The sequence below is a fragment of the Ixodes scapularis genome, unplaced genomic scaffold (genome assembly GCF_016920785.2).
Source record: "Ixodes scapularis isolate PalLabHiFi unplaced genomic scaffold, ASM1692078v2 ptg000683l_1___fragment_1__unscaffolded, whole genome shotgun sequence".
Lineage (NCBI taxonomy): Eukaryota > Metazoa > Arthropoda > Arachnida > Ixodida > Ixodidae > Ixodes > Ixodes scapularis.
Window position 1 is genome coordinate 1,843,900 of NW_024610019.1, and position 20,680 is coordinate 1,864,579.

The 20,680-nt window shown below is 47.9% G+C and overlaps 1 protein-coding gene across 1 annotated transcript; it reads right to left on the reverse strand.

The window, feature by feature from the left end:
• Window positions 1–943: 943 nt before the first annotated feature.
• Window positions 944–2,008, reverse strand: LOC120842378 (the record flags this gene model as incomplete). Its single annotated transcript, XM_040213476.2, has 1 exon — window positions 944–2,008. A coding segment is annotated over one exon (1,065 nt), but the record flags the coding sequence as incomplete, so codon positions are not given.
• Between the last annotated feature and the right edge of the window lie 18,672 nt (window positions 2,009–20,680).

Sequence of the window (20,680 nt, forward strand, 5' to 3'; positions counted from 1 at the left end):
GTGCAGTTAATTTCACCTCCTGTTTAAAAGTTTCCCAGCGCTCGCTTGCACTGCCTCCTTTCAGTTGCGCGTCCCTCCAGATTGTCTTAATACAGGAAAGGAATGGTTCATCCTTTAAAAGTTTCGCATTCATTTTCCATAATTCCCATGAGAAACTGGCCCCCTCTTTCTTTTTACCTAATTGGAATGTGACAAGGCAGTGATCGCTAAAAGCAGCGTAGTCTACAGAATAACTCCGACACAAATATGCCAGATCCGATGCAATATACGCCCGGTCCAGTCTCGCGTGACTGACACCCTGAAAGTGCGTGAAAGGCATACAGTTTGACCGAGGCACACAACATGCGACGTCTTCCAGAACAAAATCTTCAATAATGTTATTTAATTCTAGGGTACTGGCATCCCTATAGCGCGTTCGGTTGGGCCTGTCTACAGCTCGGCAGACACAATTGAAGTCACCCAAAATGACCAGAAAACGATCGGACTGGCAATGTTGGTAAACGTTTTGGAAAAAAACCCGGCGCTCCTCAGCCTCATTAGGTGCATAAACACAAATGACACGCCATTCATTTCCCATAACAGAAAAGTCACACATGACAAACCTCCCAGATGGGCAGGTCGTGACGGTTTGCACGGCAGCACCTAGAGATTTTCTGAGGAACAGGCAGCAGCCAGCCGAGAAACCAACAGCATGACTCACGCAGACTTCATACCGCGCCAGAAAAGGCCGCACCATGCAGTCGGTGTGGTCCTCGCTCTCGACTTTGGTCTCCTGAATAGCGACAATGTCCAGGTCATGCTCGGTGAACAGCCTATAGAGCTGTTGCTGCCGTCGTCTGGCTGCCAGTCCGCGAACGTTCAACGTAGCCACGCGCAAGGCGTTTTCCAGGGAAACCATCGGAAAGCGAGTCTCAGACCTCGTACGCTTGGGTCACCTCTCGCCCTACCTGGGAAGAGACGAAGAACGGCTGCGGCCAGTGCGTCGTCCCCTCTTGCTCGCCACTATGAACCAGGGTCCCTCAGTCTGCTGGAGCGTCTGGTCTGTTCCCTGCTCCGGGTCGCTGAGCCGCCGCTTGATCGCCTCGGTCGCGAAGTCCATTGCTGTACCATCTCCGGCGTCCAGTGCGTCAGTCGCGTCCTTAGCTGCCGGTGTCGTTTCACTGGTCTTCTTCGCGTTAGGCTCATTTTCACCGACAGTGCCTTCTGCCGTCAACGTTACGGTGGAGACCTGGCCTTTTGGCATCGCCGTCAGCTCGTGTTCCTGCTCACCGGACTCTTGACGGTCTTGCGAAGAAATCCTCGCGGTTGGAGTCGCCGCCGCCTCGGCCTCCTCCTCGTCCATTACGAGGTTTCTGTCCTGGCTGTCGGTGGTCTTGCTGGCAGCAGCTCGAGCGTACGACCGTACGCAATCCAAGGCCTCATGCCTGAAGGCTCGACACTCCTCGCACCTCGGCAATCTGCAGTCGCGCCGTATATGTCCCGTGCGTCGACAGCGGAGGCACACCGGCGCCCGTCCGGGGACGACAACCAGGAGCGGGCCTCCGTAGAGGTGGAGCTGATGCGGCAGGGACTCCGGTGTTACGCCTTCGCGGAGCACCATGTGGACGATGACGGTAGTGGAATCCACGTCTGCCAGGCCCTCGATTCTCCACTTCTCTCGGGTGACACCCTTGACCTCCCCGTATGTCTCGAAGGCCCGTCGAAGGGCGTCTGCAGTTACGTCGAATGCCACCCAGTGGACTTTTATTTTCAGCTCTCGTTTTTCTGGATCAATGACCAGGCATGGTCGCCCCTTCACCAGCATGGTCCCCTCTCGCAGAAGCTTCTCTTTGGCGGAGGCGGTGTGCAGCTTCAGCAGCCAGACGTGCCCCATTTGAAACGCGCCAAGCCCTGCTACGTCTTCGCGAACTCCCACCTGGTTCAGAGGCCCTACGAAGTCTTCAGCACGGTACGGCCGCCCCCGGGTATCAGCGTGCAGCACAAGGCTGCATTTCATGGCTTCTCCTGTCGGCAGAGTAGGCAATATCACTGCGTAGTCGTTGGGAACATCGCCGCGTACGGCATCACCGCGGCTCAGAGCCGCCGTCATCGAGCTCACAGCGGAGCGATCCATTCCACGTGCGCACGCTACCGCTATGCTACGCACCACCGTTAGAGAAACTCGATTTGACTATTCGTTTTATACAAAATGCTTTGGCTGCAAATGCAGTTAAGCCGTCAGCATGTTATGCAAAGCACTCGTACATCACTCGCCGTACTTCAGTTCTTCTCTCCTGGCATTTAGAGTACTTTCGCGTCGTAGAACGATCCTTTTGTTCGCGCATCACCGGCCCAGTAGACCTGGTACACCCTGTCGTCTTCAACTACACCGCTTAAGTCCCTTACATCGTCGGAACTCACAACAGGCTGGGTCTTGTCGAGTAGAAATTCTACTAAAGCATAAGACATTGTAGAGCCCGGGCAGGATCGACAGGTTGGAACAAGCGGGCATACAAAACGAGTCGAGAGCGATCGTTCATGAAAGCTCGGCGAAACCTCTATGGGCGAAGCGAAGTGCGAAGTGTCGTGTTCGGCGCTTCGGCGGGCTTCTGATGAAGGTTGTCGGTCGGTTGCGTGTCATATCTCTAACGTCAGCGGTTTTATGGGCTCACGTCCCAAAATCGTTCTCTCGTGCATAGATTACTTTTCGTATTCATAGATTTGACGAAATAGTGGTATCCGAACGAACTTTACGTCCTTTGACCGTACGTCTGTCTGCACGTCAAAGCTTTCTGACGTACAGTCAGAGACAATCGATGTACAGTCAGGATCACCACCAAGACATCCTGATGGCATTTCGCGGCGGCCGACTGCCACCAGGAAACCATCAGAAAGCCGACAAGCGGGGTCTGACTGGAGTTTGACTGTCGGTCAGAGTAACTTGTTGGCCAGTCAGACATGCTTGACGTACAGTCAGGCACAGTCAGCGGTCCACCAGAAAACATTGACTGCCAAACAGGGTTACATTGATGGATTTTTCCTTCGGGCTCATATATTACTTAGTACGTCTTTGGCTTCTGAAAGGCGAAGAATTTGTAACAAACGTTTTAGCTTCTCGTTCGGTCCTGAACATTGAATGTTGGCTCGGCTTTACGCAGTAAGTCACTTCTTATCTTAGAATGCCTTTCGCTTCTCAAGGTCGAAGGATTTGTAACAAACGTTTTAGCTTCTGGGTTCCTCCCGAACGGTGAATGCGGAGGCCATATGAAAGCGACTATTTTTAAACTCAGTCTACATTCAAAAGTATGGAGCTGATCGCAACAGAGAGAGGTGAAGCCATGCAGCTGCACGAGGAGTACTCGTACACATGCAGCAGAAAGAATTCCGACGTTTTTGGTTTTCTCGCGGAGGTGTTTGCAAGGCAAAGTGAAAATTTATTTGGCTGCCAGTCGAATTATTGCTGGTTCAAGCCAGAAACTTAGGTCAAGCTGATGAAAAGTCGTAATATAATGAAAGGAAGAGCGAATGAGTATTGTAAGATTAGTTTTTCTAACCGTTGGTTTATATCACAGTGGGAAGTCGTGAAACTCCTCATCAGGGAATGTGGACAGTTGTTGAAATTTACAATTTACTATTGTCCCGTGCCCGATCAATGTAATCAGTTGCCCGCATGACGAATCGTCTTGTGACCAATAGTCCTGTGACGTGTGCGCATGCGACGAATTGTCCTCATCCCGTTTGAAGAGCGTCCTTGTGCCGGCGACTCAAAGAAGTATTAGAACCAACGCCACAACTGTGGTCACTGCGGCCACTTTCAAGGAAAGTGCCCAAATACAAACCCGAGGCAGAACGAAACAAATGGCGGAAGGGCTGGAACTGAGCGGAAGGATTCTGGAAATCCGGTCAACCCTTGCGCGTCTATGGGCCGTGAAACCTCGGGTTGTCACCTGGAAACCCAATCGGGAAACTATTACTGCCGGCGCCGATGAGCCCCACTGCAGAGCCGCCGATGGCCACTCTCACAGCCAGGATCAGATACGCAGCATCACTTGTTCCATCGGTATGTCAAATTCAGCCTAACAGCGAAATGATCGAGCCACGCATGACCATCACTTTTTCCGGTTTTCCTTTTGCCGCGCTTTTGGGTACCGGGCCTGCTATCCTTATATGGGACGCTTCCTATGAACAATGCAATAAGAAAGAAATAAACTTTCGTTCGGCAGAGACACGCCTGCAGTTACCTTCTGCTCCAACAATATCGGCGGGCGGAGCCGTAAGGCGTAATATTTCATTTAATTAGGCGAAACGGCGTCAGCGCATTCTGTATCTCCCGGGACTCGCCGTACCCGTGATCTTAGGTCGAGATTTTATTGCAGGCGTAAGCTTGGCGCTCGACTTCCCTGGTGGTGGCTATCGTCTGGGAAACCAAGGCGGACCTGACTCCGTTCACGAGACGAGAGAACTGCATCACTGGCCCAACGCTCCCAGCCCCCTTCTTAACACCTGCAACTGCCATACCATCCGAAATCTCGGATACCCTGCACAAGTTTCCATTCACTGACATACAAAAGAGACAGTTGGAGGACGTCCTGCGACATCCGGCTGCATCGGATTGAAACCGGTAACGCTCCGCCTTGGAGGTGCAATTTACGCCCCATAAGCGTGCACAGAAGAGAACTCCTGGTCGTAGCCCTTCAGGAGATGCTGGACACTGGTGCAGTAGGTGAGTCAATGAGCCCTTGCGCATTTCCTGTCGTTCTCGCTCTGAAAAAAGATGGAACTGCCAGACTCTGCGTAGATTACAGGCGGCTTAACGAAGTGTTAGTACGGGACAGTTACCCTTTTCCAGCATTTCCTCTATAATGTACGCGCTCGGTAACGCGACGGTGTTCACCATGTTAGATTGCAGCCGTGAATCTCTTCAGATCGAAGTGCATTCGTTAGACGTGCAGAAAATTGCCTTCATTTGCCACAGAGGGTTGTACGAGTTCACCCGCTTCCAATTTGGCTTGTCCAACTCGCCATCGAGGTTTCAGCGCTTGTTGGAAGTTGTGCTTGGAAACGTAAAGTACGAGTTTGCGATGGCATACATGAATGACGTTGTTGTTTTCTCGCGTAGATTCGAAACGGATCTCGAACATTTGACTATCGTGCGTGAGCGGATGTGGAACACAGACCTAACAGTGAATCCGGGTAAATTTCAATTGGCCGAGCCCAAAATTATCCTTCTCGGATTTGCTGTCGACAGCCCGCATGCTCCATCTCAACGAAGAAAAACTGCGCGCACTAATTAGTGCCCGCAGTTTTTCTTCGTTGGCACAGAGCGTGCCGCTGAGTACCCGTGCCCCGAAGACGTGAAAAGTTTACAGCGATATCTCGGAATGATTGCGTTCTATAAGTATTTCATTCCTTACTACTCCGACATTTATCAGCCGCTTAATCATTTTCTTCGAAAGGCGTCAAATCGTGTGGAGCGAACAGCAACAAAGCGCATTCATAGCCTTATCAAAGGCACTGAGAGAAAACGAGTTTCTTCACCTTCCCGACCTAAACCAACCATTCGTTTTGGAGACAGATGCAAACGATTGTCGTGTCGGAGCGGTTCTACTGTAGGGACATGACGGTTTACTGCGGCAGGTTGCTTTCGCAATCCAGACCCTCAATTTCGCACCGCGTAACTACAGTGATGCAGAAAGAGATTGCATAGCCATTGTGTATGCGTTAAAGCGATTTGACATGTATTTGGATGGCGGCAACATTCCAAAGTCAATGTGACCATTTAGCATTGTCATGGCTGAAAAGACTTCAAAACCCCGCTGGCCGCCTCCTAATTGGGCACTTATGCTACAACAATACGAATACGCTATTGTGTTCAATCCGGGTGCTAGAAACCAAATTGCTGATACACTTTCTCGCGCCCCCTTTACTGAGGAGCACGTGCAGAAAATTCCAGGTCTGGTTCCAGTTGTTAATACAGAACAAGAACTACCTGACATACAGTGAGGAACATTGGTCTCATGAAAGGGTCATCTCAAGTCCCCGCACGACGATGGGTTGTGCCAACAAGTGACAGCCTGGCTGGCAGCGTCCAGCCCAGTCAACAACAAGGGTGATAAACAGTTAGACGCTTACTTACTGAGCAGTGACGGACTCGTGTTGCGCTACAACCCTGCGTTTCGAACAGAAGTTAACCTCAGAAGTTACGCAAGTCCTTCATCAAATACATGCACAGCTCTGCGCTACCCGGACACAGCAGTGGGAGCAAAACTTAGGATACGTTGTCCCAGATTGCGACGTGGCCCGGCATGCGGCAAGATGTACCGAGGTACGCGCGTAGTTGCCGGTAATGTCAGAAAGCGAAGCCCCGTGGTTGTCAACTTCCTGGTCTCATGTAACCAATCGCGAACAAGAGCCCTTGGCAGATTTGTTGCTGTGACATCATGGGTCCATTTTCACGTAACCCATGGGGAAACCAGTACTTGTTTACAGTAACTGTCCATTTCACCAAACGGGTGGAGCTGTTCCCTGTACGAAAGTTGGACTCGCAGAAAATATGGAACTGCCTCCTTCAAGTTTTCACATGTTTTGGCTTTCCGGGAAGCCTAATTTCAGATAATGCGGCCATATTTTACGAGCAAAGTGTTCGTCGATGCATCCGCGGTTCTGGGAATTCAACATAAACGGACTCTCCCATATCGTCCACATGCAAATATAACGGAAAGAGTAAACCAAAACCTTAAGATGATGCTTGTTGCTCATACGGAGCGTCACAAAGACTGGGATGCGAAGCTCAAGAAATTGACTTCGCCACCCGCACCAGGTTAACCGGTCAAACGGGCTCACCCCTGCCCGGCTCAATTTTGGCAGAGAGCTTGCTTTCCCTCACTAACACTCTCCGCTCGACAGATCCCAGGGCACAGGACCGCAAATACATAAAGTTCGCAGACGACCTGCGAAAGCGTTTTACTATCAACCTTAAGGAAGACCGGGAGAACCTTGACGTTGCCAGACTACAGCAGTCCGACCAGTACAACCAGGGGCGCCGAGACCTGCAGTTCGAGGTGGGAGACTTGGTTCTCAGGCGTACTCACCCCCTGAGTGACGCGGCAAAAGGCTTAACGCGTCCTCACTGGCCAAAAGGTGGGATGATCCTTTTCGTGTAGGTAAAAAGCTTTCTCTGCTTACATACACACTTATTCACCATTCCAGTGGTGAGTCCACAAGACGAACTTATGTCACTGACCTTAAACAGTTCCACATTCCGGAAGATCGTTTATCGCAGGATCAGACCGATGCCGACGACGGCCCGGTACCGGACCCCCCCTCGTCGCCACACAGGTGGTACAACCTGCGACGCCGGTGACGGCTGAGAGAGAGAAGTTACTCGCGACTTCAGCGACCTATAGGCTCCTTGCACTGACGTCACATCGCATACTTTTGAACACCAAGGAAAAGGAGGAGAGGGAAACTGCTTTTGTAAGAATTTTGAGTGACAGGTTAATCTTCTCTAATCTTCTGGGGGGAGAATAGCGACGCCTGTACAAATCCGGGAGGCAGAAAGGAGGATCCTGATAAGAGGGGAGCTCCTTCTTTCTCTTTTCTCTGGAGGGCATCGGAAATGACGTCATGTGCAAGGAGCCTATAGGCTCCTTGCACAGGACGTCATTTCCGTTGCCCTCCAAAGAAGAGGGGAAGAAGGAGCTCCCCTCTTATCAGGAACCTCCTTTGTGCCTCCCGGATTTGTACAGGCGTCGCTATTCTCCCCCCAGAAGATTATAGAAGATTAACCTGTCACTCAAAATTCTTACAAAAGCAGCTTCCCTCTCCCCCTCTCACTTGGTGTTCAAAAGTGTGCGATGCGACGTCAGTGCAAGGAGCCTATAGGGGGCGCCACCACCAAACAAACATGGCGGCTGGGTCCAGGTCGCGTCGGCTCGGCCGGACCACCTGAACGGGTAGCGCATTCAATTTAACAGACTTTCTCGTCTTATGCCCAGTTTTATAGGTATTTGAGCTGAGACGGCTAAGTGTAGCCGGTGCACATAAACTTGCAGAGCATAGTTTTGTTTTACCGGTGTTTGTTTTGTTCTTTTCGTGTAAAACTTTTGTTTCAGAGATTTCATCTAAACCGAAACTATGGTGTCCGGAGAGACAGTAATAGACTCTAATAAGTTTTGATCATCTAAAGAAAGCGGCGATGACTACATAATTGTTCCACCGAGAGTAAGTTTCAGCTAACTTGCATGCCTCGACTATGCGACTCACCTGTCCGCGAAATCGAGCTTTTTGCCTATCCGTGCTTAAGAAACAGCTCCAGTTGTCTGCTTGGTCAACAACACAGGCTGCAGGAAAATTACGACAATTAAGCAAGCGCTTCTTGAGCTGAGAAGCATGTTAACCCACTGGCGCCCCACTAAGCAGCTGATACTCATATTTCAATTCAGGTTTTAGTAGCCATCGAGAAGTCATTTTGACGTACTATGTCCCACACCCTCTAAAGCGATATTAGTATATTCATCGGGTTGAAATATGAGCTTAGTTGACTCGCTATTAGGGAGACCGCTAAATAAAGGTATATTTGACAGACAGAGAGATACTGCTTAAACTTACCCAAACGGTTCTAGCCGGCAGCACGGACACGAATGCGGACAAACTGAAGAGAGTCTTCATCGGAGATTCACGCGGAACCTCACTGAATTGAACTTGACATTGAAACCTGAACGGAGAAAATCAGTATTTTTTGTGGCCGGTCAACGCGAGCAATGGAGATATATATTGCTGCTGGCTTCGTCGGGGATATAATATGAATATTGGACGCGCGATAGATCATAATGCCGTGACAGCTTCTAACTTTGCGAGACGCGTCCCCCACCTTTTGGAAACATAAGTTCCCGCATTCATCATATGCAGAAAGCAGGTTTGCCTGAATCAAGTAATTGCGAAATCAGCCCAACTCCTTCAGTGCGGTCCAGAGGCTTTTTCGGCGAAGAGCAGCCAAGGTGAATAGCCAACGCACCGACCGGGCGTGGGCGGCTCAAACTTGAAGCTAATCGAACACAACCAAGCTCAAGGAAAGCAGCTATCGAACTTTCCCATTCACTTGACTGCAACATTGGTGTTCCCTCCAGTGAAACACCTCGTCTGTCGTCCTCAGTCCACTGTTCTACATCCTTATAAAGAAACCACTTATCAGTTACCAAGTAGTCGTCTCGTCACTCTCAAAGTGATTCGAGACAGACAAGAAATCAAAGCGTTATTCCTCTCCATCCAAGAAATCGAAAGCACGCGTCCGTGTGTTGTGGAGTAAACGCGCTTTCAAACACGTGATGGAAGAAAACAATCTACTGAGGCTTCACCCCACTAATGAACACTCAGGCAAACGTAAGAAATTTTCGGACCTTTGTCAAATTACTGTGTTCGCAACCGCGCCGACAACACGTGTCCGCGAAAGCCACCAGAGACGCGGAGGGACGCGGAGGGACGCGGACAGACCTGGTCCGGCTAGTTGACGGTTTTCCCGCTTGTTGGCCTCCGTTTTGCTGGAGTCGCGAATAGAGCGATGGACAAGATTCCTCTAATTTTTTTTTTATTTCCTTCGAGTTTCGAGCGTTGTACCTCGTATGTTACCCCACGGATCTGATCGCCTTTTTGAAGGAAAGGGGGGGGGGGGGGGTATTGTGCGATTGTGTGCCAACGCCACATCCTTTATTTTTTTAGGCATTATAGAGCCAGTGGTTACACATGAAAGGCATCAATTGCAATATCTTGTTCTCATGCACGAAGATGGATCCCGGTTAATGCCACCACGAATCCCGGTCATCTGCACGCCAGCGTCCTAGGACACGTGGTGGTCCCTGTCACCAAGGGCGGCAACCGGCCAGACCTACCCCACGGAACAGCGGCCAGTGGGCAAGACGTTCCAGAGGCACCGGAAACTGCCTCCGCCGGCGATGCCGGGAACAGCCACAAAGGACGACCCGACCTTGAGCGCGCAAAAGTGCTCATACAGCGCCGCCGTCCACACCTTCTGCGACGACCCCCTTCCGACGACGACCACGAAGATAGCCATTGGCGAGCCGGACGCTAATGTGGGAGCGAGGGTCTGCCACTACGTTCAGGGGCCGCTACCGACCGTCCAAAAAGGACACAGTCCAAATCGCACAATAGCGCATGAGGAATACGCGCGAGAACCTATAAAATGACGACACGCCCACAGAACAGTGGGAGACGGACCGCTGTCATTGAGGCGTGTAGGTCGAACGCCAGGGCAATGTTATACTTCCGTACTAACAACCCATTCTAGTTACTGTAATAAATGTAGTTTTATGTTTTGGAAACCCCGGCTTCGTGTTGTTCCTCCCGGATGGGCACGCAGCAAGGCAACCCTACCACAAATTGTGGGATCAAAATCATCCGCCTGACAACACTCGAGCGCGGCTCATGTATTTGGCACGAGAACTGCGTGAGCACTCTACTTCGGCTCGTAAAAATCAATGCCTCGGCGGACACTCAGCCAGTGGCTCGTGTCCAGCCACTGCGGTGATGAGAATATCCCTACTATAAAAATGGTTGAACCTCAGCACGCGCTTACTGCTTTGCCTACCCCTAGGCGTGGGTATGAATAACGTTGACTGCCCAGGATAGGCACCAGGCAACGTGGCCGCTTGTTCTGGCTCCGAATTGAGGGAATGAACGATGCTCATATTACTATATTTTTTTTGGCGCCTAACATTAACAAGAAAGAAAAACAAAGGCAAGTTTATTGTGTTATTAGACAGTTTTAGTATACCGTTGCCGGACCTTACGTACGCAATACGCAATAGTATAGCGTACGCTAAAAATGACCGGCTCGGACCGAATTTAGTTGTGCGCAACGTTACTAAAACACTCAGTTGGGAAACTCGCCGTCGAAACCTGGGCCGCTGGCGTCCACCGAGACCGAGCTAAATGCGACAACAACGCCACTCTTTATCGTTTGTCTGTACTGTGGTCACATTGAGCTTTTTGAAAGCCTGTTTTTGCGTAAAAACAAACGGAAAATACTCTTTTTGTATGAAATTTATTGGAGTTTCGTACAAAAAGGGGGGCGCGTTATGCTTTTAAAATCTTTAGTTTGCAGAGATTTGCGGAACAATTAATATTGTTTTTATACAACCATGCCTCAGCTGGGCTTTCAGGTAGCGCGTCCTGACCTAGGTACATTTTAACTTCCGTAGTTCGACGCGGCGCGTCCGCCGGGGAGACGGGGTGGAACCCTTGTAACCTCATGCGCTGTATCTGTTCTTAAAGCCAAAATAGCAGTCACGTGCAGTTCCTCGAGTGACCGCTGCGGGAGAAATGGTGGCGTTGTGTTCGTCATTAGCTCGGTGCTCGGAGACGGATTGGGGCCACTTTTTCAAAGCTGTCTCTATGGGAGTTTCCCAACTGAGTGTTTTAGTAACGTTGGTTGTGCGTTACGTTTTCGAGTGGACACCGCGCAGGATCTTGGTTAAATTTGCTAGAGCCGTAGAATTCCGCGTGCTTATAGCGCAACCATGCTCCTGGAAAGAGATATTGAAAATGAAAACGGGTCCATTCATTTTATTTCAAATTAAACCAAGCCACAGCTGCCTCGTCAAGCGTGCTTTTCTGCGGGGTACAGATGCTACGAGTACGAGTGCGTAGCCAAATTCGAACACGGAGCCTCCGTCACTCGTCCCATGGAAACGGCACCATTAATCAATGCTATCGCGGAATGAAATTCATGACCCTGATGCCCAGTGCATAAGGAGAACTTCGGCGATTTCTTTTAGAGTCGTTCGTCCGTCGGCGATGAACTGTGGGAATAGGCTTAGCGTTGAGCAGATCGCAGCGTCGATGCACATTCCGAGCGGCGAACATTTTCACTGTGCACTCCTTGAGCTGCACGGCGATGTGATTCGACCGCGGTAGGTCACAGAAAGAATCGCCGAACTGAACACCACGCAATTTCACGTAACACAAAACTTCGAAAACACCACGTCGCCCTTGCTGCGCCAGTGGGGGCGACCGCCATCTTGAAACTGGCACTCTCGTTGAGTCCGACATCTCTCGAGAGCGTCCCGCAAGACCCGCTAGCCAGCGACGAAAAATCCCCAGTGTTGCGTGCGTACGCAATACGCTATCCCTTTTATTGCGTTCTCTGCATGCGCACTCACGACCCGCAATTTCCTTGCGTACGCAAAGCTATAGCGTACGGTCCACTAAAACTGTCTATTAACATTAGCGGATGGAAATATTTAGTGAAAGTAGAATAATTGTTTCATGGCTCCTTTAAGCCTGGGTTAACTAACCTTCGACCGCTTTCGACCGAGTTCCCTAAATCGTCTTGGGATCTCTTACGACGAGAGTAGGGTGCCTACATGTCTGTCTGTCTCAGGGTGAAGACATCCATTGTTGCACTGAATGTGCCAGCGCGTGACGCTCTCGTGCACTTAGTGCGTGACTTGGGCGATAAAATGGCGTCTATGTATTAGCTAAAGCTGCGCGCTCGAGCTGAGTAACACCGTATTGCGCGGACTTCAAAATTCACAAAAAAACGATTGGGCGTGAAAATGGCTGAGATGTCACCACTCAAGCAAAAGCGCGCGTGTGTATGAAGGCACTCTAGACGAGAGAACACAGTTGCGCCATCTATTGCTTAGCGGTGGAACACTCGGCATTTCCCTCGATATATTATTTAAGTGGAAGCTGAAGCGGTTTTGTATTTGTGGTCACGCACTTAAGTCGTCTGAATCTGAGCTCCAAATTCTGGAATATCAAAATATATATATATATATATATTTTTTTTTTAATTTGTTGCGTGGAGCCTTTAGAAAATTAGTTTCAAAGTAGCGCTGAAGGCCCTCCTTTCCGGAGCGTGACGTCACAAGAGGAGTTTTCGGGGATATCCACCCTCGCGCAAATTTAGCGCCTGTCAAAACTATGCACGCGCATTCTTGCTATTTTTAAAAAGGGCAGAAAAAGATTTCACGACTGGTACGAGTGCGGGGGAATATACCTAGCACGCTTGCGATTGCACGTGCGGTCCTCAGCGGCACGTGCTTGGCGGCCAAAAGATCCTCTTATGACGTTACGACAGTTCGTAGGTTTTTCGTCTTTCTCACTTTTAGTCGCATCTTCCTGGAAAACGAACATGATCTTCAGATTCACGGGATAAAACTACGCTAGAATCAACCACTCTCTCAGTTTTCGAAATACATTTTCAGCTTCCTTGTATTGCGCTAGCATAAGTACTAACGTGACAGGAAAAAGCTGACGGCGTTCGTCTGCCGTCAAAACAGTGCATGTAACTGGAAGCGCGCCGCGTAGAGAGGAGCAGATTAGTGGAGGACAAAGGCGAGAGGGAGGCGACGTAATGGGGCGGAAGCCAATGGTCGCGAAGAAAACCGGTGAACAGCCAAAGCAGCGTCAGACAGCGGATGCCGCTGCTAATCGTGCAAGGCGGGAGAACGAGACTGAGGCGCAGAAGCAGCGCATAGCTCGGCTGGCCGAAACGGGGCGCAACAAGCGGCAAGCCGACGCGGGTCTGCGTGTGATAGAGACTGGGGGCGAAGCGGGCTCGGCGAACTCGCTTGGCGGGAAAATAGAATTAAAGGAAGATGCATTGGTGGAGTTTTAGGGAAAACGTTAGCATGAGCCTTGGGATACACCATACACGTCCCCCTTTTGGAAACGCTAACACTAAACCCGAAACAAAGCCAAAAAGAACCGGCAACAAATAGAGTATGCAAAAGAGAAATTCGAACGAGAAAAGCAAAGCAAAAAAATAAAACAATCAGCTTTAGCGCTTCCCAGAGGGGGACGTGTGTGGCGTTTCCCAACGGTCAAGCTAACGCATTTCTTAAGGATTCACCCATAGAAAAATTCCTTCTTTGTTCGCGCATGACTTTTTTTTTTTAATTTAAACCGCTTTTGACAAAGTTTAAAACAAACACTGCTCATAGATAGTACGTACATTTGATCTCGTCAATACAGCAACACGTTCGCGCTAGTGAGATACAGGTCCAGGAAAATTTCTTAGATGGCGCCAGCATGCCACTGTGGTTTTTCGTCGTAAGATGTCACAAAAACTCGTTCTTAAGCAAACGTAGTTGTGCGAACGGGCATCTAGAGAGAATGATGACGAGCTCGAACCGTTGAGCATGTCATCCTCTCTTCGTCTGGAAGACGTCGCGTTTCCGGGCAACATCAGTGCGATATGCGATGTAAGAACCGGAAAGCCATGCCCTTCCAATTTAACGAGTTACGTTCCTTTGTTTTTTAACAACCATATTGGACCGGTACTACAATCAGTGTCACCTGAAGTCAGATCGCTGCCGACGCTACAAACCGACGAGGTCGATCAAGCAGCCCCAGAAGTGCATCGTCACAGTGCTCGTTGTCTTTGTGAGTATCACCGGCTTAACCAAACACAAAAAGAAAGGGAGCGCAAAATGTCGGCTCATTCACAATGCGTGATTGTTTAGTTGGAGATAGCAAACGAAAAAGGACAATGGCCGCTGTGACGACGCATATCTAAGCACTGTTGGATTGGTTCAATAACATGGTAGCGTGAGCTGCAGTCGGTTTGGGAGTTGCAAGCGTTACATAACAGACGTGTGTCCAAGCAATTGGGCAGGACGAACGTGAAATCGATAGAATTGAAATAAAATATCCAGGTTTTATCACATAACGCCTCCATCTGTTACGTAAAAATAATTAAATTGAGCTTCGTCAAGACGCCGTTTTAATGTAGATTTTTGGAAGTATCGTAGAAAACAATCCTCCGAACTTCGGATGCATGTTCTAAGTTATACAAATTATCTATTTTATCAAATAACATTATTGTGCAAATAAATATTTTTATAAATGCACTCTGGGTATAAACGATTCTAATTTTTTTTTTCAGAACAGTTTACAAGGTTTTTTTTTTAATAAACAATCATTGAGCTCCTGAAGTTTTTTTATTTGTGCATACCACCACCCTTGAAACACTGCAAACTCATCAAAATTAATTGGACTTATTCCAGCGTACTCTCAACTGATTGCCACAGTCTGCAATGTTGTGTCTCTTGATTCGTCGATTTTCAGTTTATTCGGAACTGCATGTGGGTGTATCGTAGATTTGGTATTTCTTTTGGTCTGAGCATTGGTTCTCGTATTCGTCCATGCATTTAGCGAGTTTCTGACTGCCGCTTGTATCGCCTCCGGGAGCTACCGCTTCACTGACCCAGAGCTCACATTCTGGAACGAAGAAATCGGAATATTATAACCTTTTTTGTTGGCTTCCTTTCCATCGCATTAATGTTTTACGCGACAGAATAAGACCGATTATTATTTCCATGGACTTTCCAGTTATTGATAATGTCCACGGAAAATCTTTACAATAGAGATGCCTTAAGGTTCACAACCAACAATAGAACAAGTAACGTTTATAAGAAACAAATAGCCTCGCTGATAACTATTTTCATCTGTCACATGCAAATTTTTATGAGGAAATCAACATGAGTGACAGTCACGTGCTAGCTTACACATCACTAAAAAGTGATGTTTTACGTTCATTTTAGAATAGGAGAAAATTTACAATATAAACTAATCCTCGTAATATCACATGAGTGCCAATAAGTAATAACGGAAGAGCAGCAAGTTACAACATGAGAGCAATAAATTCACCAGAATATTTTCAATCGTAGCAGGCACTCAGCATCCATAGACAAATTCGAAAGGGTTATTTTTTTTGTTTGTTTCATCAGCGAAACTGAACAACAGGGGTTAGTCTAATATGTACGTTAAAACTAGGTGTTTTCTTAAATGTGAAGCTGATGGTAGACTTGAAAATAAGCGTATCATGCAAAACATAGTAAACATTTTGGGCTCTTATGAGAAATTTCTTTGCGGAGCATATAGAGCTCAGAGTACTTAACGTTTCAAGTATTTCTTACGCACTAAATTTTAATTTAAATAGGAATAATTAAGAGTTTGATTTGAAAACAAGTTAGGCACCCCTAATGCCCGGGTGACACTGCTTATACCATCACACAAAAGACAGTCGGCATACAGATACGAACGCGAGTGATCGCGAGGTCCGTGCTTCGAATGCCGCATGGCAATGAGTTCAAAGATGAAACTTGGCACGGCGGCATTCGAACCAAGGATATTGCGCTCACTGGTGTTTGCAAACTGTCTTCTGTATGAAGTATGAGCGCTCTGACCCCGGCCTAAAAGTTGGCAAAATAAATATATAATTAGATTTTATTAAGAGATTTAGAAAATGCTATTAAACCTCTTAATTTTCCTGTATACCTTAACAACAGCTTGGAAAACGTGCCGTAATCGGATCAACGATTCTCACCAGGGTGATGCAGAGGAGAGGTGTTGGAAGATTGGTATTTGTACGTATATGTGCGATTAAAATAAAAAAAAAAGTCTAAAATCTCAACCTAGCGATGCGTAATACATATTTCGATATTTTTTTACAGTTACTGCTTTTGAATCATTTTTTTATATTGCCCAGAATGTATCAAAACGAATCTGAAACATGGAGTCAGTGGTAGAGATATCTAATCACGGAACGATGGGCAACAAAGCAATCCCAACAAAACTGCGAAATCTACATACGTCATCACGAATAGCCGGGGTGGTATTCACACCAATTTGGTCCAAATTATTCAGGCGCTGTCTCATTGAGAAACAGTTGGACCACTCTACCAGTCGACACAAAGAAAACGCGTTTCCGGCGGCCATGTAACGTCCCAAGACACTTCGATCAGCACAATTTCAGCTCTCGAATTATTTCGTCCTTTGACGGAGGATGCTGTCACCAGTTCATTACGTGTGCTTCTCTCAGGTGTCATGTTTTGAGAAGTCATCGGCATTCGAACACCTAAGGGCAAGTTCGGTTTACTTCGAGGGGTTTGGAAACTTTTCAGTGGACTTTGCCATGATGCTTAAGTCGATTGTCGCAGAAAGGAAGCTTCACTAAGACATCTCAAAGGCCACGTCAGCGATGGTATCTTGGTTGCGTGTCCGTACTTCAACTGCCACAAGGCATTTAGATTGAAATCATCGTCTACTTCACATATGAGCCAGGTGTATTCACCTTTGACGTGTTTCTTGGGCGACGGCACATCGCCTGCAGACCCGCTTCAGGTTGAGGACCCTGCGACTCCATCGACTAGTGCGGATTGTAATGAAGACGGTGCTTTTGCCGTGAAAAAATCCCGTGATTATAGCCACGACGTGTTTATAGGGAGTTTTAGAGAACCGTCTTTGCACATCCACTGAGGAACAATGGGCCCTCCATTAGGCACTGCGCATGCGCTATTACAGAAGTATAGCATATGCGCAGTTCGTAGCGAAGGTCCCATCGTACTGTATCGGATGTGCAAAAACGATCTTCTAAAATTCTCCATAGTTTCTATATTCGGAAGCCTTGCTTCCCAAGCACCATATTCTGTTACACCATCCAGGCCTCCTTCTGGAGTTCGGTCCTCTGATCAATACGTGGAAAAGAGGTTCGAATCAAATCACTCTTACTTTACGAACTGCGTGCGACAACTAAAAACTGCAAATCACTTTGCAAACGTAACCAAGCGCAGGAATATCAGTTACTTCAAGCTTACTTGTATTTCGACGCATGTTTAAGCCCCACTGTGAACTGTAAAAGCAGTACCCCCTTTAGTATGCAGATTTCTTGTATTGAATAGCAGCAGTGTATCAGGAATTTGGGAATATCGTTGGTAGGTCCTAGTGTGACAGACGAAGTGATCTACATGGGAACAGCTTACGCTCATGGAACGGTTGTGGCGCTTCAGTCGCATGAATATGTGTTCGGGAAAATTCTTCAAGGGATAGTCGTATATAAAGACTGTTTTGTTGAGGCTGCGCCATTATTATGGGAGGTTCCTGTCACCGATTCACTATTACGCGGTTAGTGAAATGTGTGATCACGTCTGCCTAAATGTCTGACATCACTGACCGATTACTTTCCACTTCCACACTACAGTGTTCATACAAAGTATATCCTAATTAGGGGGGGGATCGGTGGCCGAGTGGCCTAGCGCACACGAGCTCGGAGCACGTGGATCGAAAGCTCGCGCTGCAGAACCCTGGGATCTTCGGTTTAATCCTTGCCCTTGCCCATATCGATCTGGATGAGCATCGTACCGGCGTCGGGTCGTGTATCACGATTCACTACGGCGTGATGTACGTTAAAGACTTCAGGGTAGCGGTTGTAATGCACTGGCTGACTTTTTCATCTACATCTGCGAGACAAGTCACCCGTTGAGGCAGACTACGTTCTATGTCGTATAGACATACACACACCCCATTTTCTTTTCGACCCTAATTGTGAAACACATGGTTTCATTTTAGGATAGATTCAGTCAAGCAAAAGTTGTTTGTGCGTTAGGCCACCTGACGGAACTGGAAATCAGTAATGTGATCAAAGCTTTGCAAAACCTTGGTGTCAAGACAAGCAGTGACCTTAGCTACGGTAGTGAAGCAGACTTGGCGGGTTATCTGTAACCAAGTCAAGAAGGAAACTGTTTGTAAGCTTCTGTGCTGAAGGTAAGAGTTTTTCCCTTGGAATATTCGGGTGTTTTCGTATATCCTTCTCGCCGTCCCACAACGCTCTTCGCAACCCGCAACAACAACCGGAACTCTGCAGTCAAGGCCATCGGCGCGCAAGCGCAGTAGCGGCCTCTTTGTTGCGGAGGGCTTAGCGGAGGCGGAAACGCGGTCTACGAGAACTCCCTATTGAGGCAAAATCTCACGTTGGTGCCACAAGTTAGGCAGGTTGCATAATTTATAGCTTTAACGGCCGTCCATTGGTGCTAGAATTTCTTAGACTATTGATACAAATAGTAGCGCCTGATGGATAGTGTTCTGTAGATGTATCATAGTCTATTCATTCACTTACAGACACTCTTAGGGCCCTTAGGGCCATGAGAGAGGGGACTGATGGCCGCTGAAACTCATAAATACATTGGCTGAATGGTGCCCACTACCGAGAGCGGGCCCCATTTTCCCTGCGCAAGATTCAGAAAAAACACTTAACTTTTAAATAAGGTGAGTTAACGGTTGGTTCTGGAGCTTTGGCATCTGGTTTGGACCGGCAGCGCTATATTTGGGTGGACGTACGACGATGCGTACGATATTTTTGTGGCGAAAAACTACTACATGTTTGAGGGGGGGGGGGGGGGGGGGGGGTCACGTTATGCATTTAAAAGTCGGTTCTAGAAATAACGGAAACGCGAAGGGAGAAAACTATGTTCGTAATCCTGCCTTATATTTGTTATGACATCAATATGTCTTATTATATTATAATAAATAATATTATTATTAATTTTTACGGGAAAACCGCCTGCTTGTACTTCTCAGGAAGCAACAGAACCACACCCAAGGGATTCTATACCATAACCCAGTACAAGCACTGAGTTACCGAGCTCACACCTAGACATCGAAGGGGCGGAGAACTTCATTTCACCATGGAAAGAGATGCCTGCAACCATGCAACCGGCCCTTAAAGAAACACCTCTACGGTATGTCACGCAAGACAGTAAGGAATCATCCATTTTTCAAAGACGTTATTAATGGACACGTCGGGGGAACCGGGCACAAGTCTTTGCAAAAACAAGTTGTTGTCAAGGGTTGATAGCAACCTTCCGCAGGAGGAGCCATGCCACTAAGAAAAGGAAGATAATGAAAATACAGTGCGGATGTGTGCACACTTCCTTCCCTGACGAGGCTGAAAATGTCCTGAAAGAAAAAACGAGCTGAGCTTGAGGATCTATGTCAGAAAGAAATAGAGGGAAGCCAAAGAGACAATGCATTGCACCTCATGAAGGTCACACATTCACTGCAAAGGGAGAATGTCTTTCGACCTTCACTGAGCTTTAACCTCCCACAAAGAGACACTCTCTCGATCACAGACAGAAAAACATACATACAGCGCTGAACTCATAACTCTTTGTATTTTGTCTTTATTTTCTACGTATTTTTAAAAGAAAACCTGCATATTGCTTTGTCTTCGTTTTTTTTTTCTCCGCCTATTAAATCAAATGTGAAAGATAGTCCCCGATTATCTTCCTACATGTCACTCTAAAAAAAGCCCGTGCGTTTGCTTTCCCGCAGAGCACATGGAAAGCCAATCACCGCAACTTACAGAGGCAGCTCGGCGAATGATAATGCCGAAACATGTTTAGACCTAAAAACGAAGTCTGAGTTGTGACATTAAGCAATGCAAAACGTCACGCTTGCATTGCTTAATGTCACAACTCAGACTTCGTTTTTTGGTCTAAGCATGTGTTTTGGCATCGTCATTCGCTGTGCTGCCTCCGTAAGTTGCGGTGATTGGCTCTCTCAGTGTTGTGCGGGAAAGCAGACGCATGGGCTTTTTTTAGAGTGTAATAATTATTTTTTCAGAAAAGATGAGAGATGGGCGGCTCACGGGCATCCATCGTGAAGCCTGGCATTATGCTTCGCATAATGCCAGGCTGAACGCAGGGTTGAAACGTTCAATCGGTTCATTACCCTGGGGATGGTACGCCGCATTGAATTGTGTTCCACTCCCCGTTCTGCCAAAAATGCTTCAAACACTGCGGAAACCAACTGAGGGCCATGATCCTTGGCAACTTCAGAGATCATGGCCCTCAGTTCCTTTTACGGGCAGTGTTTTGCCTTCCCGGCTAAACACTGCCCG